Genomic DNA, 24,073 nt, shown 5'->3' on the forward strand with positions numbered 1-24,073 from the left:
CATTGGGTAGAGTATGTTAATCTCTTTGAGTCTCTGCCCTTTCTTAATATTCTGTTATTTACTCTTTGACAGATGATGTCAGTTCATACAGACTGTATTGTTTCTGTGCAGATTTTGAGTACATTAATGGAAATAACAATTAGAAATGGTGAGTATATAAATTGACTGTTGTTAACAGTGTGAATCATTAGTTACTTTGTACATGATCTCTTTCATATTGTTAAACACTAGGATATTTAGAAATATAGAATTAAAAATGAGTATTTTTTCTAGTTGCATTGAGAGAAAAGGTATAAGATCTTTCAAGTGTCAGCCCTTACTTAATTTTTACCAAGTCATGGCTTACTATTCTGGGTAAGTAGAAATAGTTGGCAAGTTTATTTATTTATTTAGCCAGTTAACTTTGATGGCTTTTTGGTAAGCATCAGTATTATACTGATTGTGCACTGAGAAGATTGAAAGTATCCACTGCAAAAGTGTGATAGTTGTGTTCTCACCTTTGAGATCCCTTATAATGAAACAGTCATTGTGATTTACCTGTTTCGCTTGTTTTAAGACTTGGGACTTCATAGGCACTGAACATGGTCAAATCTTTCAGTATTAGCAATAGTGGTTTTTTTTGCCATTGTTATTTCCAGTCTTTTCACAAGGTGTCATTTCCTCCTGAGTTACACCCTTTTATCCATCACTCATAGATATTTTGTTCATAAAAGTCATTTCCTTTACATTTATTTGAAAATCTGTAATTCCTATTTGATCATTTTTAAATAATTGTTAATGTATCATTACCAGCTGTCATTTCTATAAACTCATGGTAATAATGTATGTTTCACTCTTGCAAAAATGAGTTTGTGAACCTGGGATTTAGGATAAAACGTTTTTTTCTGTTAACTAGATACCTTCAGTGATTCTCCAATTTGGCCCTGGATCCCATCATTGTCTGATATAGCTGCTGTGTTTTTCAATATGGGGATTGATTTTAGATTTTTGTTTCCTCTGGAGAATCTTCAGCCAGACTTTAATGAAGACAATCTAGTGTAAGTGTTCTTTCCAAAATTAACATTCTGAAATGTCCAAAAATATCCTTTTAAACAATTTTTGTATATTTATATATATATGTATATATACATAAACAACGGTTAATTTCCATTTGATAATTTTCAGCATCCATTCTTGATTTTTTTTTCATCTCTCAAAGTTGAACTGGATCTTGAATTAGGTACATTCTTAACATCTGTCTTAATCTAAATGCCATCATCATGTTTAACAGGGAGAAAAATGGAAACTTTTTAAAAATTATTTATTGGTTTATTTTTGAAACATTTTTAAATTCAAAAAAAATTTTTTTTTGTCTTTTTAGGGCCGCATCCACAGCATATGGAGGTTCCCGGGCTAGGGGTTCAGTTGGACTGCTGGCCACAGTCACAGCCAGAGCAACACAGGATCCGAGCCCCATCTGCAACCTACACCACAGCTCACAGCAACTCCAGATCCTTAATCTACTGAGTGAGGTCAGGGATTGAACCTGCATCCTATGGACACTAGTCAGATGTGTTTCCACTGAGCCACAATGGGATCTCCACAAAAAAAAAATTTTTTTTTTTTTTGTCTTTTTAGCTATTTCTTGGGCCACTCCCACGGCATATGGAGGTTCCCAGGCTAGGGGTCGAATTGGAGCTGTAGCCACCGGCCTACGTCAGAGCCACAGCAACGTGGGATCCGAGCCGCGTCTGCAACCTACACCACAGCTCACGGCAACACCGGATCGTTAACCCACTGAGCAAGGGCAGGGACCGAACCCGCAACCTCATGGTTCCTAGTTGGATTCGTTAACCACTGCACCACGACGGGCACTCCCAAAAATTTTTTTTAAAAATAAGACTGCCCCGGAGTTCCCATCCTGGCTCAATGGTTAACAAATCTGACTAGGAACTATGAGGTTGCGGGTTTGATCCCTGGCCTTGCTCAGTGGGTTAAGGATCTGGCATTGCTGTGGCTCTGGTGTAGGCCGGCAGCTACAGCTCCAATTAGACCCCTAGCCTGGGAACCTCCATATGCTGTGGCAGCACCCCTAGAAAAGGCAAAAAAGACCAATAATAATAATAAATAAATAAATAAATAAAAATTTAAGACTGCCCTGGAGTTCCCATTGTGGCTTAGTGGAAATGAATCCAACTAGTAACCATGAGGTTGCAGGTTCGGTCCCTGACCTTGCTCGGATCCTGCGTTGCTGTGGCTGTGGCATAGGCTGGCAGGCATAGCTCCGATTAGACCCCTAGCCTGGGAAGTTCCATATGCCACAGGTGCAGCCCTAAAAAGCAAAAAAAGTAATAATAATGAGACTGCCCATTATTATTTACCGTTATTTTGGAGCTACTGACCAAGGTACTTAGACAAGGGGGGGGGAGATGCAAAGACTGGAAGTGAGTTGGTGAAAGATTCATTATTTGTAGAAAAAGTGATTTAATGTATATATAGAAGCCTGAGTCAAGTGAAGGGCTCTGACAAACAGAGAATTTGGTAATGATGCCAGGGTCACAATGTTAATAAAAAGAAATTAGTAACCTTCAGATATATGAACTCCAGCTAGTTAAAAGATACACTTTATTTACAATAGTAAGAAAAATATGTTAAATATCTGGGAATAAACATAAATAGGTGTGTGGGGCAGGGGTGTGTGTGTGTGTATGTAAACATTATTAAGGGACACAAAGACAACCATATAGGAAAATTCAACATCAGAAATGCATTAGAGGGAGTTCCCGTCGTGGCGCAGTGGTTAACGAATCCGACTAGGAACCATGAGGTTGCGGGTTCGGTCCCTGCCCTTGCTCAGTGGGTTAAGGATCCGGCGTTGCCGTGAGCTGTGGTGTAGGTTGCAGACGCGGCTCGGATCCCGCGTTGCTGTGGCTCTGGCGTAGGCCGGTAGCTACAGCTCCGATTCAACCCCTAGCCTGGGAACCTCCATATGCCGCGGAAGCGGCCCAAGAAATAGCAACAACAACAACAACAACAAAAGACAAAAAGACCAAAAAAAAAAAAAAAAAGAAAGAAAGAAATGCATTAGAGGAGTTCCCGTAGGTGGCTCATCAGGTTAAGAACCTGACATGGTCTCTTGTGAAGATGCAGTTTCGATCCCTGGCCTCATTCAGTGGGTTAAGGATTCGGCATTGCCACAGGGTGTGATGTAGGTCACGGATGCGGCTTGGATCCACCATTGCTGTGGCTGTGGCATAGGCCAGCAGCCACAGCTCTGATCTATCCTCTTGTCCCGGAACTTAAATATGCTGCAGGTGTGGCCTTGAAAAGAAAAAGGAAATGCATTAGCACTCCCCCTAAGGTAAACCGTGAACTTGATGAGGTCCTAATAAGAAATGCCAGTCAGATTTTTGTGGGAAGTTGGAACTCTACAAGTGACTCTAAAGTCATATGGAGAAAATAATACCCAGGAAAGTTTTGAGAAAGAAGAGTTAAGAGGCAGAACTGACCTTAGCAGATAATAGTGTGGGACAGCTGCAAGGATTCAAAGCTCCATCAGTGGAATAAAATAAGTCCAAGATAGAAACAAATACTTAGTAAATGCTAAAGGTAGTATTTCAGAAAATAAGGAGAGAGTTAGATGTTTAATGTCTTTTATTACCTAGTATTTGGAAATCTGGGCGGCTATCTGGGAAAAACAATTGTATCCATACCTCAAGCTGATAGAGCAAAGATTTAAATGTATAAGATGAAACTGCAAAGTAATAGAAGAACTTATACAGGTTTTTATTTTATAATCATAGACGAGATGAAGAAGATTTTATGTATGAACTAACATGCAAAAGCCGTTAAAGGAAAGATGAACATATCTGACCATATTTTTATTTTTAAAAAAAGAAGTGTCCATAACAGTAATCACCATAAACAAAGTCAAAAGAAAAACCTCAAAATGGGGAGAGAGGGGGTCAAGGCAGAAAGATTATATCTATTATATCACATAGTAATATAATATTTACTATTTTTTTAAAAATCCACATAAGAGATCCCATTGTGACTCAGCAGTTAACGAACCTGACTAGGATCCAAGAGGGTGTGGGTTCAATCCCTGGCCTCACTCAGTGGATTAAGGATCCTGTGTTGGTGTGAGCTATGGTATAGGTTGCAGACGCAGCTAGGGATCTGGCAGCTGTAGCTCAGATTGAACCCTTAGCCTGGGAACTTCCATATGCTGCAGATGTGGCCCTAAAAAGAAAAAGAAAAAAAAAACGTGGCTAGTATCTATGAGGACGTGGGTTCACTCCCTGGCCCTGCTCAGCGGGTTAGGGATCTAGTGTTGCCATGAGCTGTGCTGTAGATTGCAGACATGGCTTGGATCTGCTGTGGCTGTGGCATAGGCTGGCAGCTGCAACTCCAGTTCCACCCCTAGCTTGGGAACTTCTCTATGCCATGGCACAGCCCAAATAAATAAATAAATAAATAACATTTATGTGTAAATGGACCTGCACAGTTCAAACCCAGGTTGTTCAAGGGTCTGCTGTACTACAGTATATCTCCGTTGATTGAATCTGCAGATATGGAGGAACCACATGTGTGGAGGGCTGACTAGACCTACTTTGCAGTGGGTGGGTGCCCCTACCCCTTGCGTTGTTCAAGGGTTAGCTATATATGAATAGAATTCTGGTCAGAGACAAAGACTTAATTTCTTTTTCTTAATGGCCACATCCGTGGCATATGAAAGTTCCAGGACCATGGACTGAATCCGAGCCACAGCTCTGACCTATGTAGCAGCTGCAACAATAAGACTTAATTCCAAATTAATAAGAAAAAGAGGGCGTTCCTGTCATGGCTCAGTGGTTAACGAATCTGACTAGGAACCATGAGGTTGCAGGTTCGATCCCTGGCCTTGCTCAGTGGGTTAAGGATCCGGCATTGCTTGAGCTGTGGTGTAGGTTACAGACACGGCTCGGATCCAGTGTTGCTGTGGCTCTGGTGTAGGCCAGCAGCTATAGCGCCAATTAGACCCCTAGCCTGGGAACCTCCATATGCCATAGAAGCGCCCTAGAAATAGCAAAAAAAAAAAATGACAGAAAAAGAAAAAGATACATAACCTATTAGAAAAATTGACAAAGGAAATAGACTGATCACAGAAATGCAGATTGAAACAGTTTTTAAACTTCATGAGAATATAATTCTTCTTCACTTTTTAAAAAATGCAAGTTTTGGGGGAGTTCCCATCCTGGCTCAGCAGTTAAAGAACCCTATTAGCATCCATGAGGACGCAGGTTCGATCCCTGGCCTCACTCAGTGGGTTAAGGATCTGGTATTGCCGTGAGCAGTCATGTAGGTCTCAAGCGTGGCTCAGCTCCCAGGTTGCTGTGGCTGTGGTATAGGCTAAGGCTGCAATCAGACCCCTAGCCTGGGAACCTCCATGTGCCACAGGTGTGGCCCTAAAAAGACAAAAAGACCAAAATAATAATAATAATAATAAATGCAAATTTTTGTTACTTGGTATATCCAGAACCAAACTCTTCACCTCTCCATCTCTTTCTACCCCATACAGAGTCCCTCTTTTTTGCTAAATTATAATCTATATCTGAAAATACAATCTGGATAGCAAGTTTTCACATGAACATTGTATTCCATCACTCTGAATAGAAAAAAATAATGCTTTCCTAGGCCAACCAAAAACACCAAGCTTTTCCCCTAGGTAGGACCAAATTACTCAAACACTTGTGTTTAGGAAGTTAAAACACTATTTTATTATTTAACATTTAATGAACTGAATAGTGTGTGGTGATTCTGTATGTTGTATGCAACACATTTGAATTTTTCATTCTTCACTGTAGTAAGCAGGTTCTGTAGTGGAAATAGTGAAATAAAGATATATAATTATTGCATTAGTACATAAAAATGCAAATAATTAGAATAGTTTTTTAGTTTGGTTCAGTTTGGTTATTTACCAACTGAGGAGTTGCCTCAGTCAGGTTTGGTGACTAGAGCAGGGAGGTGGTGCCTGTAAGTCAACATTGCTCTATAGTGATGGGCAAAGAAGAACACAGGTAAGCAAGAGTGAGCTGGTGAAGGAATGAGTGAAACATAATGAAATACCTGTTTAAACAACATAAGCACGAAACTGAATCCTGTTGAGGTATGACCACAACTCACTGTCTTCCCACTAGAACTCACATGCAGCTTATCTGTTTTTGCTGGTATATATGCATATTCATAATTTCTATCCAAATAGATTTAGAGTGAAGAATATTTAAAATAAGATACTAAAGGATACTAGTACAGTTCTTTTCTTTACCATTATTCTGCGAGATATATAGACTTAGTCGTAACCTCTTTCTATTCTATATCCCATCAATTATCACATCGTGTGTTCCTCTTCCTCTACCTACCTCACAGCTCTTCTTTCTGTTTCATTCCCAGTGTCCATATAATTCACATCATTGTTTCATGCCTAGCCTGGCAAAAATCTCCTTCTCCTGGAGGCTTTCCGCCTCCAAAGAATGCTTCTTTCTCCACTATTAAACCTTTACGCTTTTATTTAAGACTCTGAAATTTGACTCTGACCTGTTTTATATTTTGTTCACCCTTTTTTTTTTTTTTTTTTTTTTTTTTTTGTCTTTTTAGGGCCGCACCTGTGCTATATGGAGGTTTGACCCAAAGCTAGGGGTCAGATCGGAGCTGCAGTTGCAGGCCTATACCACAGCCATAGCAACTCAGGGTCTGAGCCATGTAGGCAACCTACATCCCAGCTCATGGCAACGCCAGGTCTCTTAATCCGTTGAACGAGGCCAGGGGTCTAGCCCGAATCCTCATGAATCCTAGTTGGGTTCATTACCTCTGAGCCATGACAGGAACTTCTCTCCTTTTTTTTGTTATAACCAAATTGATCCACTTGCTGTTCTTCCACATTAGCCATTTGTTGCACTGGATCTTTCTCATGCTAGACCCTCACCTCCATCCTCAGGTGTGTACTCACCAAAATGTTATCTATCTCACTTGTTGAAGCGCTGTTTATAAGACAGTCCATCTGTAGGGGAATGGTACATTAACAGTAATCATCAAAACCACCAACACTGGAGTTCCTGTTGCGGTGCAATGGGTTAAGAATCCAAGAGCAGTGGTTCAGGTTATTGGGGAAGTGCAGGTTCTTCACATATAGTTAAGGGAGTATCTCCAAGATACAGTAAGTGAAAGAAGAGAGGTGTAGAGTTCTCTGGTGGCCTAGTGGCTAAGGATATGACATTTTCACTGCTGTAGTTTGGGTCACTGCCTTGACACGGGTTTGATCCCTGGCCTAGGAACTTCTGCATGCTGAGGGCACTGCCCCAAAAAAATGAGGTGCACAGCAGAGCGTATAATATGCTACCATTGGTATTAAAGCAGTGAAGAGAGTGGAATTCCCATTGTGGCTCAGTGGGTTAAGGACCCAGTGTTGTCTCTTTGAGGATTCAGGTTCAATCCCTGGCCTCGCTCAGTGAGTTAAGGATGTGGTGTAGGTGGCACGTGTGGCTCGGATCTGGTATTGCTGTGGCTGTGGTGTAGGCCGCAGGTGCAGCCATAGAAAGAAGAGGTGGGGAGCGGTAAGACTATATATTCATTATGTATATATATAATGCCTGTGGGAGGAAGGACTAAAACTGACAGTGATTGTGCGGAGGGGAAATGAATGGCTGAAGGCCTAGACTGGGAAGACAATTCTCTACAGCATGTTGTGCCTTACTATCTTTTAATATTTTTTACATAGAAAGGTGTTATTTATTCGAAAAACCAAATAAAATATTTTTCTTTTGAAAGCCAATTTCATGCCTCCTCTTCCATGAACCTTCACTGAATTCCTCTACCAAAATTGGGGTGCTTGGAATTGTTTATATTGCTGTGGCAGTTTCTTTAGGCCACTCATGAGACTTTTAAATATCATGAGTTCTTTGTAATCAGAGCCACCTTCTATGTTGCTAGCTCTCTGACATGAAGAGCAACAGGGAGAGTGCCTTATAAAAAATAGCTGTTCAAAGGAAAATTAATGCATAAAGATAGAAATCAGATTTACCTGGAGTGGGAGATAGTGGATTGACTCAGACCTGACATGAATGGACTTTGGGGAGTAATAGAAATGTTCTATTTCCCGAAGTTCTCTAGTGGCTCAGTGGGTTAAGGATCGCCTGTTGTCACTGCTATGGTGCGGGTTTAATCCCTGGCCCTGGGAACTTCCACATGCCACAGGTACAGCCAAAAAAAGATTCTAATTCTTGATTTGGATAATGGTTACACTAGTATATGTGTTTATCAAAATTTTAAATGAGTATGTTCTTTTTATTGCATGCAAATTAAACATCAATAAAACTTATTGTTTGTTAAATATTTCTTAGAATTTTGTGCCTAATTTTATATTGCTTTATTCACTTTTCCATAGTTCTGAAACACAGATGACATTGGCAGTGAAAGGAAGTGAAGAGTCATCTTATGAGCCAATTTTTTCATCTCTTCCTGAAACCAACATTTTAAATGTGGTTAAGGTAGGAAAAAATTCTTTGGAATATCTTTAGCACAGAGCTGGAACCATTTGGTTTTTGCTTAATGGTTTTAAAGAAAAATTACTAGTGTTTTATCACAGGCTATCTAGTCTCTGAAATTTTTTAGCAATAATCTTTATATTTTTTGTATTAATATTGGGAGGGAAGGGGAACTTTTTTTTTTTTTTTTTTTTTTTTTTTTTTTTGTCTTCTATCTTTTTAGGGCCACATCCGCAGCATATGGAGGTTCCCAGGCTAGGGGTCTAATCAGAGCTGTAGCCTCCAGCCTACGCCAAAGCCACAGTGACACCAGATCCAAGCTGTGTCTGCAACCTACACCACAGCTCATGGCAACGCTGGATCTTTAACCCACTGAGCAAGGCCAGGGATCGAACCCACAACCTCATAGTTCCTAGTCGGATTCACTTCCACTGCGCCAAGACAGGAACTCCAGGGGAACTTTAAAACAGAGTTATGCAATTAAAATAGTTCTAGGAGAGTTCCTGTCATGGTGCAGTGGAAATGAATCTGACAAGTATCCATGAGGATGCAGGTTCAGTCCCTGGCTTCACTCAGTAAGTTGGGCATCCTAAGTTGCTGTGGCTGTGGCATAGGCTGGCAACTGCAGCTCCAATCGGACCCCTACCAGGGGAACTTCCATATTCCGAGAGTTCGGCCCTAAAAAAAAAAAAAAGCCCCCCAGAAAATGGTTCTAGAAATACCTTTATCAAGAAGATTTTCAACACTAACATTTTTGAAACAAGTAATTTTTTAGAATTAGAATTTATGAGGAAAATGATTGTTATTTACAATATTAACTTAGTGACCAAGAATTAATAACAATGTTGAAACATTTTTAGTGTCTGAATCAAATCAGTGATACTGAACTATAAAGAAAATCTTGAGAAGTTCCCATTGTGGCTCAGCAGTTAACAAACCTGACTAGTATCTGTGAGGATGCAGGTTCAATCCCTGGCCTCACTCAGTGGGTTAAGGATCCGGCGTTGCCGTGAGCTCTGGTGTAGGTCACAGGTGTGGCTTGGATTTTGCATTGCTGTGGCTGTGGTGTAGGCTGGCAGCTACAGCTCCAATTTGACCTCTAGTCTAGAAACCTCCATATGCTGTGGGTAGGGCCCGAAAAAGACCAAAAAAGGAAGGGAGGGAGGAAGGAAGGAAATCTTGAAAATGAAAAATAGAGAAATACTTATCAGGAGTTCCCATTGTGGCTCAGCAGTTAACGAACCCAACTACTATCCATGAGGACTTGGGTTTAATCTCTGGCCTCACTCAGTGGGTTAAGGATACAGCGTTGCCATGAGCTGTGGTGTAGCTCGAAGATGCAGCTCCGATCCAGCATTGCTGTGGTGTAGCCCAGCAGCTGCAGCTCTGATTTGACCTGTAGCCTGGGAACTTCCACGTGCTGGGGGCGTGGCCCTAAAAAGACCAAAAAAAAAGGAGAAATATTTATCAATTACTAACATGCGTGTTTCTTACCTTTTCCCTAGACAATTGATATTTCAATTTCTATATAGTTTTCTTTCATTTTTTTTGTCCAAAAGTTTTTGTAACGAACTTTTCAAGCAAAATATATTTCCTTAAGTTGTTTTGTCTCTGATGTGTGTCATAGTTTCTAGGCTTATGTACGTCTATACATCCAGAAGGTTACCAGGATCGTGAAATAATGTTACTGATTTTAATGTTGTTTAAAATGAGTTTGGAGAAACAACTGAAACAGATTCCTCTAGTGGACTTTCAAAGCCTCCTGATAAACTTGATGAAAAACATCAGAGATTGGAACACAAAGGTAACATTACTTATAACTTTAGTATTGTTTTTTGTATAGCATCGTAATTTGACTTTCATAGTACGTGTAGAATTGGAAGTTTCTGAGTTCAGTTAAGATTTTCAACAGATGAAAAATAAACTGAGGCAGGAACTCTTTGCTGGAAATATATTTAAATTCGTGAAACTGAATCTTTTCTAAATATGCAGCTATTCACTCAACAAAAAATGTGCTGTGTTTATTGAGGATTTTCTGTGGGCCAAGCATTAATGCAGGTACTAGAGATTCAGCTGTGAAAAGACAAAGCCTTTGCCTCCCAGCACTTTTATTCTAATTCAAAGGGTAAGGTTATAAACAGTGTAAATTATAATATCATGTTAAGTTGTAATAAGTGCTACAAATTACAATAAAGCAGGACAAGGCAGGGATGCTCTGCTATTTCATATGAGGCAGTTAGAGCCTTTCTATAGTGACCTTTGAACAGAGACCTAAATGAAATGATAGAGTGAGTCACACATAGAAGAATTTGAGTTGGGCTTCTATAGCCATTGAGGGTAAACATGCATAATTTTTGTTAGTTTTTTTTTGTTTTTTGTTTTGTTTGTTTTTTTCTCTTTTGGCCACCTCACAGCATATGGAGTTCTTGAGAAGGCTAGGAATCAGATATAAGCTACAGTTGCAACCTACACCTCAGTTGCAGCAATGCTGGATCCTTAACCCACTGTGCTGGGCCAGGGGTCAAACATGTATCCCAGCACTGCAGAGATGCCACTGATCCCATTGTGCCTAATTTTTTTTCTTTATATTTTTCAACCTTTTTTGATGGAAAATGTCAAACATGCAAAAGTAAAAGGGTTGGCATTCCCATGGTGGCTCAGTGGAAGCGAATCTGACTAGGAACCATGAGGTTGTGGTTTTGATCCCTGGCCTCCCTCAGTGGGTTGAGGATCCGGTGTTGCCGTGAGCTGTGGTGTAGGTCGCAGATGCAGCTTGGATCTGGCATTGCTATGGCTGTGGCATAGGCCGGCAGCTTTGATTAGACCCCTAGCCTGGGAACCTCCATATGCTGCAGGTGTGGTCCTAAAAAGACAAAAAAAAAAAAAGTAAAAGGGTTTAATGAACTATTCAGTACTTACCACCCAGCTCCAACAATTACCAATTATCTCATCTGTTACCCTTATCTCATACTTCCTTTCCCTGCTCAGGGATTATTTTGAAGAAATTCTGTTAGATTTTAAATACCAGAATGGTTGAGAATTCCTGAAATTCAAGAAATCCAAGATCATGAATATGTATTATCTTATGCAGCTCTTGTTTTATACCTTTGGAACCTATTTAGATTACTTTATTCTTCCAAGGATTGTTTAAATATAGATACAGAGATGATAAAGGAGTTCTCATCATAGCTCAGCAGAAAGGAATCTGACTAGTATCCATGAGGACACAGGTTCCATCCCTGGCCTTCTTCAGTGGGTTAAGGACCTGGCATTGCCGTGAGCTGTGGTCTTGGTCAAAGTTGCGGTTCTGATATGCCATTACTGTGGCTGTGGCGTAGGCAGTGGCTGTAGCTCCGATTCCATCTCTGTCCTGGGAAACTCCATATGCCGCAAGTGCAGCCCTAAAAAGACAGAGAAAGAGAGATGATGTAGCATAAAACATGACAGCCAAATGAAATTCTGATAAAGGTATCTATTCAGTCTGGTACAGAAGTCAAGATAAAACTGAGTCTGTGTACTCCATGCTGTTTCTAAAAATGAGTGCTTTTTTTGTAATAATGCTTCCGTTAGGTCATGAGGAGATGTGGATGATCTGTTAGAGTTTGATTCCACTGACCGGTTTGAAAAATATTGCTTTCTGTTTGTTTTCAGGTGCCTGAACTCTGTTTGGCCATAAATGAACTCTCTAATCATCCCCACAACCTTCTATGGTTGGTACAGCTGGTCCCTAACTGGACATCACGTGGAAGGTATTGAAAAGTGAGAATTAGGAGTTCCCGTCGTGGCGCAGTGGTTAACGAATCTGACTAGGAACCATGAGGTTGCGGGTTCGGTCCCTGCCCTTGCTCAGTGGGTTAAGGATCCGGCGTTGCCGTGAGCTGTGGTGTAGGTTGCAGACGCGGCTCGGATCCCGCGTTGCTGTGGCTCTGACGTAGGCCGGTAGCTACAGCTCCGTTTCAACCCCTAGCCTGGGAACCTCCATATGCCGCAGGAGCGGCCCAAGAAATAGCAACAACAACACAAGACAAAAAAAAAAAAAAAAGAAAGAAAGAAAAGTGAGAATTAGACACTAAGAAAAAAATGTTTATATTAGTGAAATGCGTTTATTTATTTCTTGTCTTTTCAAGGGCCGCACCCAGGGCATATGGAGGTTCCCAGGCTAGGGGTCTGATCGGAGCTACAGCTGCCAGCCTACACCACAGCCACAGCAACGCCAGATCTGAGCCATGTCTGTGACCTACACCATGGCTTATAGCAATGCTGGATCCTTAACCCACTGAGTGAGGCCAGGGATCGAACCCAAAACCCCATGGTTCCTAGCCAGATTCGTTTCTGCTGCACCACAACAGGAACTCCCGTGAAATGCTTTTAGATCCTTTGTTTTCTTTCATCATTCCTTGAGTGTTAGACCAGAGTCTTTTATTTCATATTCAGCTGTGGGAAGAGACATGGACAGGCCTGATTCTGATATGTAACAAAGATCGCTTTCTTCATTTTTAATTTTAGCTTATCTGGTAACTTAATATAGATGGCATATCCCATGAAAATGAATCAATTAGCATTTTTTTCCTTTAATAAAAAGAAATTCCAACAATAAAATAGGTTTTCTAACAGTAAATAACAGAGTAAAAAGTAAAGGCTGTTGGGGAATTCTTGTCGTGATTAGTGGAAACAAATCTGACTAGTATCCATGAAAACACAGGTTCAATCCCTGACCTCACTCAGTGGGTTAAGGATCCAGCATTGCAGTAAGCTGTGGTGTAGGTTGCAGATGTGGCTCAGATTTGGCGTTGCTGTGGCTGTGGTGTAGGCTAACAGCTACAGCTCCAATTCAACTCCTAACCCAGGAACTTCCATATGCCATGGGTTCGGCCCTAAAAAAATAAAATAATAAAGGCTGTTGGGAGTTCTCTTGTGGAACAGCAAGTTAAGGATCCAGCATTGTCACTGAGGCGGCTTAGATCGCTGCTGTGGTGCAGGTTCGATCCCTGGCCTGGGAACTTCCGTGTGCCCTGGGTGCAGTCTAAAAAAAAAAGTAAATGAAAATTGTCAAAAAATAAAGGCTGTTAATGATTTGCTTGAGCTTAAAGCAACTCCAACTTGGTGTGAAAATATTTTACATGAAAGTTTTACTCTTCTAGTAAAAGCTTATATATTCTTATATAGCCTTTTCTTGAAACATTAGCTATGTTTTGAATGAGAACTTCTTTTGTCTCATTCATTTGCTTCTTAAGCAGTGTTGATTAAACACATTCTAAATACTTTAAAATTCTAATTCCAGGCAGCTGAGACAGTGCCTCAGCCTAGTGATTATTTCAAAGCTTTTGGATGAGAAACATGAAGATATCCCTAATGCGAATAATCTGCAGGTATAAATAACATTTTTGTTTTCTTTTAATAAATGGGACAGGAGAGCTCCTGCTGTGGCACAGTGGGTCAGTGATCTAGCTTGTCTCTTTGACTGTGCCAATTCTATCCCCAGCTCAGCACAGTGGGTTAAAGATCTGGTGTAGCTGCAGCATAGGTCACAACTGTAGCTCCTATTTGATCCCTGTCACGGGAACTTCCATATGGCATGAGCACAGCTGAAAAAGGATAGTGGGATGGATGGATGAATTAGTGACATGTAGAGAAAATTCATGGATCTATATCAAAAGTCCTAGATTTAGAACTTAACTCTCAGGCATAATTCATGTAATCATTACTTAATTAATGAGACCCAGTTTCTTCATCTGCAAAATGGAGATAGTATCAAGCCCTCTACCACACAGGATGGTTGTGGCCAATTAGATGAATTAATGTATAAGAAGTACTGGGAAAATCGTAATGTTCTATATCAATATGGCATCTAATTAGTTCACTTTATCAACATTAGTTTATCACAAGATTAGAAATTGCAGAACTATTATACATTACTTGTATCTTGCACCTGTTTTAATATCAAACAGTTTAAATTACAGGGCTTGAATGTGGTTAGTATTTGTTCAGTAGTGCATATGTCACGTATGTATGAGTGTATATAAACATGTCCTGTGGAGATCCCACTCTGAGAAGTCTTGAGGGCTTTTTACAAACATTAATAGCACTAATGAGGCAATTATAGTTGTATTTGAAAACTCGGAGTTCCCATTGTGGCTCAGCCAGTTAAGGACCCAACATAGTGTCTGTGAGGATACAGGTTCAATCCCTGGTCTCACACAGTGGGTTAAGGATCCAGCATTGCCACAAGCTGCAGTGTAGGTCACAGGTGCAGCTTGGATCCAGTGTTGCCGTGGCTGTGGCATAGGCCAGCAGCTGCAGCTCTGATTTGACCCCTAGCCTGGGAACTTCCATATGCCATAGATATGGCTGTCAAAAGAAAGAAAAAAAAATGAAAACATAGAACGTGATCTAGCTGTGGTGTTCTTGTTTGAATTGTATTTCAGTAAAAATCTGCTAGGTCCTAGGGATTTTTTTTTTAATGAATAAATTAAAGACTCTAACCTTGAAAACATAATCTAATGGTTGAAACAATTAACCAACCATTGTGGTACATTGTAGCAAGAACGGTGATGGAAGTATTCACAAGGTGTTATGGGACAAGGAGATTAGAGACAGTTGGTTTCTACATTAGTAGAATTGAGGAAGATTTGATTCTAGATTTATGGGGGGACCACACCTGAACCACCAGAGTAATTAGCAGATAGCTTTCAATCCTCTCAGTGATATTTACTGCCATCAAAAGAGAATTCTTTTCAGAATTCAATGACTTTTAGTCACAGGGAAGAAGATTCAGCTTTGCTGATTTTCAAATAATTTCTCAGAGAAATACTCCCTTTGACCTCTATTATAATGCCATTTGGTCTCCTCAAGTTTTTAATCCTGAGTTACAGGTCCTAATCTTTCATTTAAAATCCCTTTTAATGAATTCCCGTCATGGCTCAGTGGTTAACGAATCCAACTAGGAACCATGAGGTTGCAGGTTCGATCCCTGGCCTTGCTCAGTGGGTTAAAGATCTGGTGTTGCCGTGAGCTGTGGTGTAGGTTGCAGATGCGGCTCGGATCCCGTGTGGCTGTGGCTGTGGTGTAGGCCGGCAGCTACAGCTCCAATTAAACCCCTAGCCTGGGAACCTCCATATGCTGCGGGTGCAGCCCTAGAAAAGACAAATAAATAAATAAATAAAATCCCCTTTAAGCAATTGAGGACTTTTAAGTAAAGAATAAAAAGGGTATCACTGGACTATAAGAAGTGAAAGGGAGGAGTTCTCTTGTGGTAAGGACCTGGCGTTGTCACTGTAGTGTCTTAGATTGCTGCTGTAGTGTCTTAGATTGCCATGGGTTCGAACCCTGGCTGCAGAAACGTCCACATGCCATGGGCATAGCCTAAAAAAAGAAACTAAAGGGGCAAAATTTGAGAAGGCAGAATAAACAGAGGACATGCAAAAAAAAGATCCTCAGGAAAAGCAACCATATTGCTTAATATTCAGTTTCTTCTCTTTCTTTTGATAGATATCAGTCTTACATCGCTACCTTGTGCAAATGAAGCCTTCAGATTTGTTGAAGAAAATGGTCCGGAAGAAAAGGAATGAACAACCAAATGGCACTATTGATGATAGTCTTCATTTGGAACTTGAAAAGCAGGTATCATGGCTAGATCATTTCCAAGGAGTGTATATGAGCATAACTAATGACAACTTCCTATCCATAGATATTTCTGTAATTAAAGATACACCCTACCAAACATAATTATATAGTGAATGGTATTTTTATTTATTGCTGTCATGAAATTCTTCAGTTAACTTGAGAATTGAGGTAAAAGAACAGTTGTTGGTAATTTAATAGTGGGAATATCTTTTGTAGCCCTTTACTAGGGCATTTGTGAAGTGGTAAAAGGAATGCACTTGAGTTAGACATCAGGAATCCTCAGTTAAATGCTTGGCTTTTTCTTATCAGTTCAGTTAACTTCAGCAAATTGTTAATCCTTCCTAGGCAACTTTTCTAACGTGTGAAAAGATGACATGTATAATAACTAATTTGGGTGTTCATTTTATTCATTTTTCTACCAGGCATATTACCTGACCTATATTCTTCTTCATTTAGTCGGCGAAGTTAGTTGTTCTCATTCTTTTTCTTCTGGACAACGGGTAGGTATTTTTTAGTGGTTTTTGTTTTTAATAAATATCACTATTGATGGAACAAGTGAACATTCTTTTTATAGGAGAAAACTTAATAACTTTTATCTAGTTAACTTTGGATTCACTATAGAAATCCCAGCGTGCTCTGAAAAGAGAAGTAATAGTGACCTTGCAGCCATGTCATTGACAAGAATTACTTGTCCACAAATGTTAGTTCTGTGTATTGGAGTGGAACTTAGCTGTCATAACTTGGCAACATGTAATATATTAATAAGATATCAGGATCACCAAATACCAAATAGGCTAGCTCTTAGCTGGTCTCTTCCCATTTCTGTTCCTACTCCACTTGTTTTTCCTTTGCAAATAATGTTCGCCTTCAAAATTAAACTGATGGTAAATCAGGCTACTTCAGATAAGCATTTCTAAATTCTCTCTCCATTTATTTTTGAATTATTTTATTCTTTCTGTACTACCGTTCTCCTTTTAATTCTTCATGTTTCACACCTTAGGCAATCCAGCCCCTATTTAAACTTTATAGGCATGATCAAAAAGACACAAGACTGATTCATGTGTTTGTATAAACACTATTGTACATAGAACTGTGTTTTCCCTCCTGATTGGAAGCTAATATAATCATCTGTAGTGTTCTTACATATGGTCTTTACTTTTTTAAATTATTTTTTCCTGATTAGAAGACAATCAATGATTATTTCTTTAAAATTCAATTATTATAAAACCGTATAAGCTAGAAAGTGAGATTCTGTAATCTGGTGCCCTCCTTTAAATTTCTCCATAATTTATGCACATACTAACGTAATTATTTTCACAGAAATGGAGTCATACTATTCATATTATTTGTAACTTATCCTTTTTGCCCCACTTTAAATTATTAGCACTTCTGTTTAATAACTATAGTATTTCAAAATCTCAGAGTTCCTGTTGTGGCTCAGTGGTAACAAACGCGACTAGTATTGATGAGGATGCGGGTTCAATCCCTAGCCTTGCTCAGTGGGTTAAGAATGCGGCATTGCTATGAGCTGTGGTGTAGGTCCCAGATACGGCTGGGATCTGGTGTTGCTGTGGCATAGGCCAACAGCTGTAGCTCTGATTCAGCCCCTAGCATAGGAATATCCATATGCCACAGGTGTGGCTCTAAAAAAACAAACAGAAAAAACTTTATTGAAGAACATTACATTTTTTTTGTGATGACACAGAGTGCTAACATGAACCTATGGAAGTAGTATCTCTATAGAGTAAATTCCTAGAAGTAGAAATGCTATATCAAAGGTCATAAATTTTTCAAATTTATTTTAAAGTGGTTGTTATCACATTTCACCACGAAAAATGTCCATTTACATTCTCACTTGAGCATTTTCAACCTTTGTTTTATATATGTATATGTATATTGTGTGTATATTTATATACACACACACACACACATACACATATATGAGAGACTATGTTGGACTTATCCTTCTAAAACTTAGAAGACAATTTTTCAGGGAACTACTGTTAAACCTTGTTTTGTTCATAGAGATAGGTTAGCTGTTACTTAAATATTTCATTAGAGAATGTGTTAACAGAAATTTGGGGGCACTACATCACAGTCTGAACTCTAGGGTTAATTTTTATTAATGTACAGCCTTTATTTTTGTGTGTTTTTTTGCATTAACTAGCAATAAACCATAATAGTCTTTACTGTTATGGCAGTTACTACTTTTTTACTGATATGACTGCTATTACGTTGGATGGTTAACATCAGAAATTGCTAAGGTATATTTTTTAAATGATTTTTAGTTGTTCTAGCTACATAATCTCTTCTTTGTAAATCTGTAATGCTTCAGAGTTATTCTCATCCCTTGCATTTGTTTTACACAGAAGCACTTTGTGCTCCTCTGTGGGGCTTTGGAAAAGCATGTTAAGTGTGATATTAGGGAAGATGCAAGACTGTTTTATAGAACTAAGGTAAGTATGCATTTTTCTTATTGTTAGGTTTTTTGTTTATTTGTTTAACCCTGGTTTCATTAATATTTGAGCAAGAAAAGCATAAGCCTCTTTAAAAAAGAGCATGTAAGATTAGAGCTATGACTTTCCTTTAATAACAGATTAGTTTCTACTAAGTACTTCTAGCTAGGTTGAAAGGGAAAGGGAAAAAAAAATCTCAAAACAAATATATTTTTCACTTTCTGTCCTAAAACTCCTGATACTAAATAGAAAACTTCCAGTACTAATGAAACTCCTCAGTTTTTTTCTAATTGCACAAATGAAGACTTTTATACTTGTTAGCTTCAAGAATTAAAACATTGTATAAATAAATAAACTTTGTAACAGTTTATAACAGTAGCTATACAATCTTGTGATGGTATAAATTTGTTTCATTCTTCAAAAAGAAATAGGTTTTCTGTTATTCTTTGTTCCATTAGAGAATGTTTTAGAGGAAGGACTCTTCAAATCTGAGTCTTACATTACCCACTCTGAGCTCTAGGATGGAAATGATTCAACAGTAAGCTTGATAATAAGCTTTTTTTTCGTAAAGGTTTAGTATATTCAAGGACAAGTTGATAGAAAAGATGAATATATGAGTATGGAGTTAGGAAAGCAACTTTAGTATTAATAAAACAATTTTATGATTTTTCTTGAGATAACAGGTTTCTCTGATTTTTTTTTTCTAAATCATCTTTTAACTTTTGCAATGTAAAGCTGATTCTTCCTTGCCATTTTTGTTTAGATAGTTATTGAATGTGAAGTTTCAGCTTTGTAACTTTCTAGTTTACATTAATTAGCTGTAAAGGTTGGTCATTTCATCAATGCCCATTTGGATTTCGTATCTATATTTATCTAATAGGTTTAAGTTAAATACAAAAATGAGCCACTAATGAAATTGTATCAGATTGCAGATTTTCAAATACATGTAGGGGATAGCTCTTTGCCTTAGAGTGGAAACCATAGTTTCAGAAGCACATTCTTTTGAACATTGTCTAGAGTTACTGGCCCGTAGAACTTGGTAGTAGTGGCTACTGCTGACAGACATGTTCAGAAGGACCACCCAAGGTTTTTGTTTCTTAAAGCCAAGGAACAGGCGTAGACTGGTGCCAAGGCTCCCCTTACTTAAAGTGGAGAATGACACAGAGGTCTATGGAAATTGCTTCAGAGGATGGTCCTGCTGAAATAAATAAATCGTGTGCCTCTCCACAAGCCTCTAGGAGAAAAGATGATGATTGTTTTGAAGAAACTGAGTCTGCTGAACTCTAAATGGAGAAAACTGACCTTTCAGTTTATTTTATAAACTTAAAGCAGCTATGTAATTGCTGACTCATTTAAAACATTTTGTCAATAAGTTATGTCTAAGAACCAACTGAAACTCTCTAGGGTGGTAGTAAGTTGACTTTCACATAAAGACTAGCTAACCCTCCAAATGGAGGAATAGATCAGGTGTTTAAAGAGGATTGGCGTTCCCATCGTAGCTCAGTGGTTGGCGAATCTGATTAGGAACTGTGAGGGTGCAGGTTCAAACCCTGGCCTTGCTCGGTGGGTTGGGGATCCGGCGTTGCCGTGAGCTGTGGTGTAGGTCACAGACGTGGCTCAGATCTTGAGTTGCTGTGGCTGTGGTGTAGGCTGGCAGCTGCAGCTCCGATTAGACCCCTGGCCTGGGAACCTCCATATGCCACGGGTGCGGCCCTAGAAAAGACAGAAAGGTAAAAAAATTAAAATAAAAAAATAAAGAGGATTGATAATACAGTCCACCTTTGAACAACACTATGTTTTTTTCTTTCTCTTTCCCCCCTTTTTTGGCCACCCCACGACATAGGAATTCCCAGTCTAGGGATCAGATCCGAGCAGCAATCTTGACCTAAGCCACAGCCACAGAAACACCAGACCCTTGGAGTTCCCATCGTGGCACAGCAGAGACTAGGAACCATGAGGTTGCGGGTTCGATCCCTGGCCTTGCTCATTGGGTTAAGGATCCGGCGTTGCCTTGAGCTGTGGTGCAGGTTGCAGACGCGGCTCAGATCCCTCGTTGCTGTGGCTGCGGTGTAGGCCAGCAGCTGTAGCTCCAATTAGACCCCTAGCCTGGGAACCTCCATATGCCGCGGGTGTGGCCCTAAAAAGACAAAAGACCAAAAAAAAAAAAAAAAAAAAAACCACCAGTTCCTTAATCCACCTTAACCCACCGTTGTGGCCCTGGGATCAAACCTGCGTCCCAGTGCTCCCAAGACACCACTCATCCCATTGTGCCACAGCAGGAGCTCCTGAACAACACAATTTCGAGTTCTGATTATATCCAGACTGCTTCAGCTTCCTGTCCTTAAGTGAGTCATGTATCACTTCCTTTGTTTTTGAGGCAGATAGAGCAATGTGAGGATTTTCTACTGTGCAGGGGGCTTGGCACCACTAACCACCACATTGTTCAAGAGTCAGCTGTACTTCAAAAAAAAAAAGGAGTTACCCGTCGTGGCGCAGTAGTTAACGAATATAAGAACCGTGAGGTTGCGGGTTTGATCCCTGGCCTTGCTCAGCTGGTTAAGGATCCGGCGTTGCCGTGAGCTGTAGTGTAGGTTGCAGATTCGGCTCGGATCCCGTGTTGCTGTGGTTCTGGTGTAGGCCGGTGGCTATAGCTCCGATTCGACCCCTAGCCTGGGAATCTCCATATGCTGCCGGAGCGGCCCAACAAATGGCAAAAAGACAAAAAAAAAAAAAAAAAAAAGAAAGTCAGCTGTACTTTCAAAAACCTAGGGAAATTTAACAGTGAATTTTGGATGTATAAATGTCTTCAAGACAGGGAATATGTTTTTCAGGATGATTTTCAGTAACTAATGGGAAAGTGGAGGTCCTAAGCATTCAGTATTTAGATCTGGTGATGAAGAAAGGTCTTAGTAATCACTATGACTTGAAGGCCCCTCCAGAAGTTGAATAGTTTCTTTTTCTTGACAAAAATTAAAATGAGTTGTTAGGTGTGGGTTTGTCACAGCTATCAGGTCTTTTGTATCAAGCATTAAATTGATTTTATTTGAGAATGGTTTGATCTGATCCCTTTTCCCCTTCTTGATATTTTTAAGGTAAAAGACTTGGTTGCCAGAATACATGGAAAATGGCAGGAAATAATCCAGAATTGCCGGCCTACACAGGTGTCATTTTATTAAACAGTTTTATTTATTCTTAATAGTTTTGCTAAATGTTATTTCTTCATACTCTTTGGCTTGTTTTGTTTTGTTTTGTTTTTGTCTTTGTGTGTTTTCTAGAGCCGCACCTGCAGCATATGGAGGTTTCCAGGCTAGGGGTCTAATCAGAGCTGTAGCCACCAGCCTACGCCAGAGCCACAGCAACTCAGGATCCAAGCTGAGTCTGCGACCTACTACACAGCTCACAGCAATGCCGGATCGTTAACCCACTGAGCAAGGCCAGGGATCAAACCCGCAACCTCATGGTTCCTAGTCGGATTTGTTAACCACTGAGCCACCGTGAGAACTCTTCATACTCTTTGAAAAAAGCATGACAGCACTTGTTTCTAGGTATCTTAATATAAACTGGAAATTCCAGTATAATACTTTATGTTTTTAAATTTTTGTTTGCTATTACACTCACTAATTTATTTCCAAATGTGGTTGATTCCATTTTAAAATGTTACATTGCATCAAATGGAGGTTATTTCATGCAAAGCATTTTTCTAATATCTTTATTCAGATAAAATTCACATACATTTCACCTAAAGTGTACGGTAGTTTTTAGTATAGGCACAGTTGTGCCATCATCACCAGTCTTAACTTTAGAACAGTTTGTCACTCCACAAAGAAATCCTATACCTGTTAGCAGTGAGTCCTCATTCCCCAACTACCTGCAATCCTATCCCCACTCCCCTCAAGCCCTAGGCAACCACTAATCCACTTTCTTTCTGTATAGATTTGCCTCTTCTGGATATTTCATACAAATGGAATTATATATGATATAGTCTTTTATGATTGGCTTCTTTTACATATTATAAAGTTAATCTGTGTTATAGCATGTTGTATGTCCTTTCTCTTGCCAAATAATATTCCATTGTATGGATATATCACATTTTATATATCTATTTATTAGATGGACATTTGTGTTGTTTCCACTCCCTGGCTGTTATGAATAATGCTTATATGAACATTTATGTACAGGTTTTGGTATGAATATGTTTTCAGATGAAAACATTTTGGGCATATATCTGGGAGGAGGATTGTTGGGTCATATGGTAATTCAGTTTTAAATGTTTTAAGGAACTGCCAGACTATTTTCCAGAGTGGCTGCACTGTTTTATATTCTCACCACCAGAATGTTTGAAGTTTTTAATTGCTCCATATTCTTTTTTTGTCTTTCTGCCTTTTCTAGGTCTGTTCCCTTGGCATATGGAGGTTCCCAGGCTAGGGGGTCTAATCGGAGCTGTAACCACCGGCCTACACCAGAACCACAGCAACGCCAGATCCAAGCTGGGTCTGCAACCCATACCACAGTTCACGGAAACGCCGGATCCCCGCAAGGCCAGGGATCTGAGCCACGACGGGCACTCCAAGTTGCTCCATAGTCTTGCCAACACTTATTATCTGTCTTTTCAAATACAGCCATAGGTAGGGGGTTAGATATGGAATGTCATTGTGATTTTGCTTTTTAGGATCGCCCTTTCAGCATATGGAGGTTCCAGGCTAGGGGTTAGATTAGAGCTGCAGCTGCTGGCCTACACCACAGCCACAGCAACGTGGGATCTGAGCCAAGTCTCCAACCTACACCACAGCTCATGGCAACACCAGATTCTTAACCCACTGAGCAAGGCCAGGGATTGAACCTCCGTCCTCATGGATGCTAGTCAGATTGGTTAACCACTGAGCCACAAGGGCAACTCCTGTCATTGTGATTTTTTTTTTTAGTACTCAATGAATGTATTACATTTATAGTTGTACAATGATCATCACAACCCAATTTTATAACATTTCCATCCCAAACCCCCAACATTCCCCCACCCCCCAGCCTCTCTCCTTTGGAAACCGTAAGTTTTTCAAAGTCTATGAGTCAGTATCTGTTCTGCAAAGAAGTTCATTGTGTCCTTTTTTCAGATTCCACATATAAGTGATAGCATTTGATGTTGGTGTCTCATTGTCTGACTGACTTCACTTAGCATAATAATTTCTAGGTCTATCCATGTTGCCACAAATGCCATTGTCTGTCATTGTGATTTTAATGTGCATTTCCCTAATGACTAATGATGTTAAGAGTCTTTCTTTTTTTTTTTTAAGGGTTACACTCACGGCATATGGAAGTTCCCAGGCCAGGGGTGGAATCAGAGCTGTAGCTGCTGGCCTGCGCCACAGCCATAGCAACAGCAGATCCGAGGCGCAACTGACCTACACCACAGGTCACAGCAACACTGGATCCTTAAAGTGTTACAGATTAAACGTGCTTCTTCATGGGTACTTGTCGGGTTCGTTACATCTTAGCCAC

The 24,073-nt window shown here is 39.8% G+C and overlaps 1 protein-coding gene across 4 annotated transcripts in view; it reads left to right on the plus strand.

Annotated features, from left to right (window-relative positions):
* Positions 1-24,073, plus strand: part of SLF2 (SMC5-SMC6 complex localization factor 2) — a 52,534-nt gene that overhangs the window by 23,879 nt on the left and 4,582 nt on the right. For all 4 annotated transcript variants that reach the window (XM_084995164.1, XM_021072666.2, XM_021072665.2 and 1 more), the window contains exons 10-19: positions 73-148; positions 896-1,037; positions 8,402-8,504; positions 10,129-10,305; positions 12,153-12,250; positions 13,783-13,870; positions 15,990-16,121; positions 16,547-16,624; positions 18,494-18,580; positions 21,673-21,741. In XM_084995164.1, coding sequence (XP_084851290.1) covers positions 73-148; positions 896-1,037; positions 8,402-8,504; positions 10,129-10,305; positions 12,153-12,250; positions 13,783-13,870; positions 15,990-16,121; positions 16,547-16,624; positions 18,494-18,580; positions 21,673-21,741 — 1,050 coding nt within the window. The remainder of the gene's footprint in view (positions 1-72; positions 149-895; positions 1,038-8,401; positions 8,505-10,128; positions 10,306-12,152; positions 12,251-13,782; positions 13,871-15,989; positions 16,122-16,546; positions 16,625-18,493; positions 18,581-21,672; positions 21,742-24,073) is intronic.

Source organism: Sus scrofa, chromosome 14 (genome assembly GCF_054392235.1).
Source record: "Sus scrofa isolate SSC_HxYL_T2T_F1_AM1 chromosome 14, Sscrofa_HxYL_maternal_Yorkshire_Landrace_v2.0, whole genome shotgun sequence".
Lineage (NCBI taxonomy): Eukaryota > Metazoa > Chordata > Mammalia > Artiodactyla > Suidae > Sus > Sus scrofa.